Genomic DNA, 4,471 nt, shown 5'->3' with positions numbered 1-4,471 from the left:
CTGCCCATCGGGGCCAAATACCCTCCTGAGAGGGGCCAGTGAAAGGAAAGAATGCCAGAGAGTTTTCTTTTCAAATATCTTAAGGGATTTTTTTTCTAATTATGGAAATAATACTTTATGAAAACAATCATAAAGCTAAAAATAAAAATGCTCTCTCAGCCCCCAGCCCCAAGGATTTTCCAAAGCAGAAAGTCCAGGGCTTCCCCGGGGGACCAGAGAGCAGAGGAGGGAGGGGGACACTGAGGAAGACTTCACAGGGTCAAGCCCAGGATGTGGCATCAGCAGGGAGGCATTGGCTGGACCAGGACAGGGCCATCAAGATCACTGAGGAGACAAGGAGCCCCCAGGAGCCCCTGAGGGAGGGGGCAGGTTCTCACTAAGGAAGCCCCAGAGGGGGAGGCTGAGGAGCAGAGGGGCTGAGGAGGGTGGGTACCTGAGCCTCGGGGCTGCGCTTCCCTCCATGTCTTTAGCTTCTTCTCCAATTCTGGGCCCTGCTTCCTCCTGCTCCTCCTCCCGCCCATGGCATGTGGTCTGGCACTCCAAGGACCCAGGAGCCTGTACAGTGTCAGAGGGACCCATGAACAACTAAGTGAGAGACACCAGGTGCCACCCTTAACCACCAGGACACATCGAGCAGCATCCTTTGCTTTGCCAGCAGCCACTGGCTTCACGTCTGCTACATGGAGGGACCTCATGACCACACAACTCAGCTATGATCTCCCAGGTTCTGCTCCCAGTACTGAGATTAGCCCTGACACCTGAGCTCTGCAGACAGGTCATTAGGGGACAGTGTCCACCCCTGGAGGAGACCCCACGGGACAGGACTCTGAGCTGCCAGAGGGCACGTCCAGGCAGGACCTTCCCTGCGTGGGCAAAACCTCCAGTTCCTGCTGTGATGTGACTGAAACTGGATGCTGGGAGCCAGGTGGAGTTCAGTGGAGGACTTGAGGGTGGGGAAAACTCCTATAGTGTGTCTGCCCCTTGACAGAATTTTCTGATTTCATTACCAATACAATCTTGGGACTGAAGTGTCCTCACAGCCATTATACAGATGAGAAAAGAAAGGGAAAGTCCTTGTTTTGGGGGCGGAGCCTGTAAACCCAGCTCAGCATGGCCCTAACACCTGTGCTATATATAAGGACTCCCCAGAGGAGCAGGACTTTTGTCCCAGCCCAGGATGATCCAGAGCCCTGCTGGCCAAGTCCACACCCTCCCTGGGCCTTTTCTCTGCCCTATGCTGACCTGCCTGAGAGGAGGGTATTGGTCCCTACAGGGTTGGACCCCTCAGTCTCTGTCCCACTGCTCTGGACTCCTCCCAGCCACCATCTCCTGCTCACCCTTAAGTGGGGAGAGAACAAATACTAGGTAGAAGCTGGGCCTGTTCCCCAGGGAACCCCTGCCCACCTGGCACCTGAGGTGGGTGGGAGTAGGGGGGTGGGGTGGGGGTAGAGTCTCCTAATGCCACACTCCTGTCACTCACAGCTCCCCTGGGTGGGAACCATCAACAAGAGAAGGTTTTTTGGTTTTGTTTTTAATTTTGTGCACTTATATGTTTTTGATGTGGAATGGAGAAGCATCATTCCCCACAAACTGACTGGAAACCTTTAATCCGCGCCCCCTCCCCTCCTCCCCGGAACGAGGGTTTGTGAATTCCAGGTCCCCCTCCTGAAAAGGTAGCTGATGATTGGTTCTCCACAGGGAGTTAGCACAATAATTGCCCCCACGTGAGGACTTGCCAGAAAGTCATTTACATGTTTGCAAGTGTTCGCTTTACTATTTGTAATCCAGGATGTATTTACAGAGCCGAAAAAAAGAAAAAACCTCAGGAAGGTTCTTTGTAGTTTGTTTTGTTGCTGTGTTTAAAACCAATCATATAACTATCACACTAAAAATTGAATATTATCGTGATAGTATTGAGTATGCTGTTCAAACCAAAACCAAATCCACTGCCATCCAGTCGATTCCCACTCATAGTGACCTTAGAGGACAGTGTGGAACCGCCTCATAGAGTTTCCAAGGATGTAGTTTTTATGGAAGCCTGCCACGTCTTTCTCCCACAGAGCTGTTGGTTCCAACCACCAACCTTTCCGTTCGCTGGAGAGCGCTTTAACCACTGCGCCACCAGAGCTACGTGTATACTATTACTGCTGTATAATTGAAACATAAAAGCAATTTTAAAAAGTAAAAGGAATTGTGCTCTGATTTTAAAGAATTCTAATATTATGGGCTCATTGCTTGTTGCCTTTTGCTGCTCTGTTTCCAGCAATCTGGAGGTTTGGTGAACTATGTGATTACATTTCTTAAAGGTAATTGACTACATTTTTCTTGTTCAACAGCTCCTTGGAGACACTGAAGGTGTTTTCTCAATAGTACTCATTCTAGAAAGAGATAGGAAATTGAGGGGAGCATTGGAATGGGGCTGTTAGAGAGAAGGAATAGAAAAGGGGCTAGGGGACAATGGAAGGAGAGAGAAGAGGAGGGAGGGACTTGAGGAGGGAGAGAAACAGGGGAGACTTGGAGAGAAGGGCTGGAGGGGAAGGTGCTGGACATCCCTGGAGAAAGAAGGGTACAGAGGAGACTCTGAGCAGAGGGGAAGGAGGGGCCCAGGGAGAACAGGAGGGGAGAGAGAGGGGCAGAGAGGACAAGGGGACTGAGGGGCTCTCACTTGGAGAATCCTCTGCAGCCTCTTCCATATCGTTTGACTGTTTTTATCCAGCCTATTCCAGGGCTCAAAAGGACATCCCTGGTTGTCCACAAAGGTTCTCCAGTAGTGCTTACACTCTGAGGCTGAGAGGGAGATGAAGTCACCCCCAGCTCCAGGGGCAACAAAGGTGCATGACTCCTAAGGATACACTTTCTGCATCATAATTTCCATCTTCCTCTTTCCCTCCTCCAGGAACTGAGCTTCCCCCTCAAATTCTTTCTTCCAATTGGGATATAACCCAGCAAGAATCTCCTTCTTTCTGGAACCCCCAAGTCATTCTTCCACTTCCAGCCACCCTGCCTCCCTTCCCGGGACCTCATCTCCTCACCTGAGTTCTCTCTTCCACTACACTCTCAAGTCTTATCCAGGAGTCTCCTATCACCTCTGCTGGCAGCAACAAAGGCTTCTCCACCAGAGATTCTAAATCCTTCCCAGTCCTTCTAGCAACTTCCCACAGCTCTTTCCCCACCCTCTACCCCCCATGTGTTCCACTCTGACCCTTGTAGACCATGACGGTGATGGGCCCCCAGCGTCCCACAGTAAGCACAGCCCCTCCTTACATGGAAAGTATTCATAGGTGCAGGAAGTGAAGATGTGCAGGCTCACGTGGCTGTTCCTCCCCAGGAAGGTAGCCACTTCCCATGCACACAGAAAGCAGGGCCTCCTGGACATGAAACAGTTGACCCTGTAGCACTGTGCAGGGTCCAGCTTCCCAGAAGGAATCTAGTCCAGGAAGCACAATTCTGCATGGCGGCGTAGCTGGGACTCAGAGTGATACTGAGCAGAGAAAAGAAAGAAAGGAGTTAAGTGCCTCACTGTGAACAGGAAGGAGGGCTGGGAATAGGGTGAGGCAAGTGAGGCACTGACCCCAGCACAAAATTAGAGGGGTAGGGGAGGGGCCAAAACCTCAGTGATTCTGGCGGATTATATTATAATGCAGTATCGAGAGAACAGATCAGTGTTAATTGTCTCAGCTCCAATAAGGCTCAGCACAGCACCGTTCCTGAGCTGTCTATATTCAAAATGTGGATATTTGTTCATCATGGGATTGTTGCATTCATTATGATTATTTAAATATTCTTGTTGTTGTTGTTGTTGTTAGGTACCCTTGAGTCAGTTCCAGCTCATAGCGACCCTATGTACAACAGAACGAAACATTGCCCGGTCCTACACCATCCTCATAATCATCGTTATGCTTGAGTCCATTGTTGCAGCCACTGTGTTAATCCATCTCGTTGAGGGTCTTCCTCTCTTTCACTGACCCTCTGCTTTACCAACTATGATGTTCTTCTCCAGGGACTGGTCGCTCCTGATAACGTGTCCAAAGTGTGTTGAGAGAAGTCTCACCGTCCTTGCTTCTAAGGAGCATGCTGGCTATACTTCTTCCAAGGCAGATTTGTTCGTTCTTTTGGCAGTTCATGGTATATTCAATATTCTTTGCCAACACTATAATTCAAAAGCATCAATTCTTCTTCAGTCTTCCTTATTCACTGTCCAGCTTTCGCATACATATGAAGTGATTGAAAACACCATGGCTTGGGTCAGGTGCAACTTAGTCCTTAAAGTGACATCTTTGCTTTTTAACACTTTCAGGAGGTCTTTTGCAGCATATTTGCCTAATGCAATGTGTCTTGATTTCTTGACTGCTGCTTCCATGGGTGTTGATTGTGAATCCAAGTAAAATGAAATCCTTGACAACTTCAATCTTTTCTCCGTTTATCATGATGTTGCTTATTGGTCCAGTTGGGAGGGTTTGTGTTTTCTTTA

General features: G+C 49.2%; 1 protein-coding gene across 1 annotated transcript in view; it reads right to left on the bottom strand.

Annotated features, from left to right (window-relative positions):
• Positions 1 to 2,363: 2,363 nt before the first annotated feature.
• The window catches only part of LOC105756166 (DNA dC->dU-editing enzyme APOBEC-3B-like), an 11,306-nt gene continuing 9,198 nt past the window's right edge, over positions 2,364 to 4,471 (bottom strand). Inside the window, exons 4-6 of the mRNA XM_023728915.1 lie at positions 3,265 to 3,412; positions 2,666 to 2,787; positions 2,364 to 2,378 (exon numbers count right to left, since the gene is read on the bottom strand). Coding sequence (XP_023584683.1) covers positions 2,364 to 2,378; positions 2,666 to 2,787; positions 3,265 to 3,412 — 285 coding nt within the window. The remainder of the gene's footprint in view (positions 2,379 to 2,665; positions 2,788 to 3,264; positions 3,413 to 4,471) is intronic.

This window comes from Trichechus manatus, unplaced genomic scaffold (genome assembly GCF_000243295.1).
Source record: "Trichechus manatus latirostris isolate Lorelei unplaced genomic scaffold, TriManLat1.0 scaffold00027, whole genome shotgun sequence".
NCBI lineage: Eukaryota > Metazoa > Chordata > Mammalia > Sirenia > Trichechidae > Trichechus > Trichechus manatus.
The sequence above is the reverse complement of the archived record's forward strand: the minus strand, read 5'-3'. Positions and strand labels throughout refer to the sequence as shown.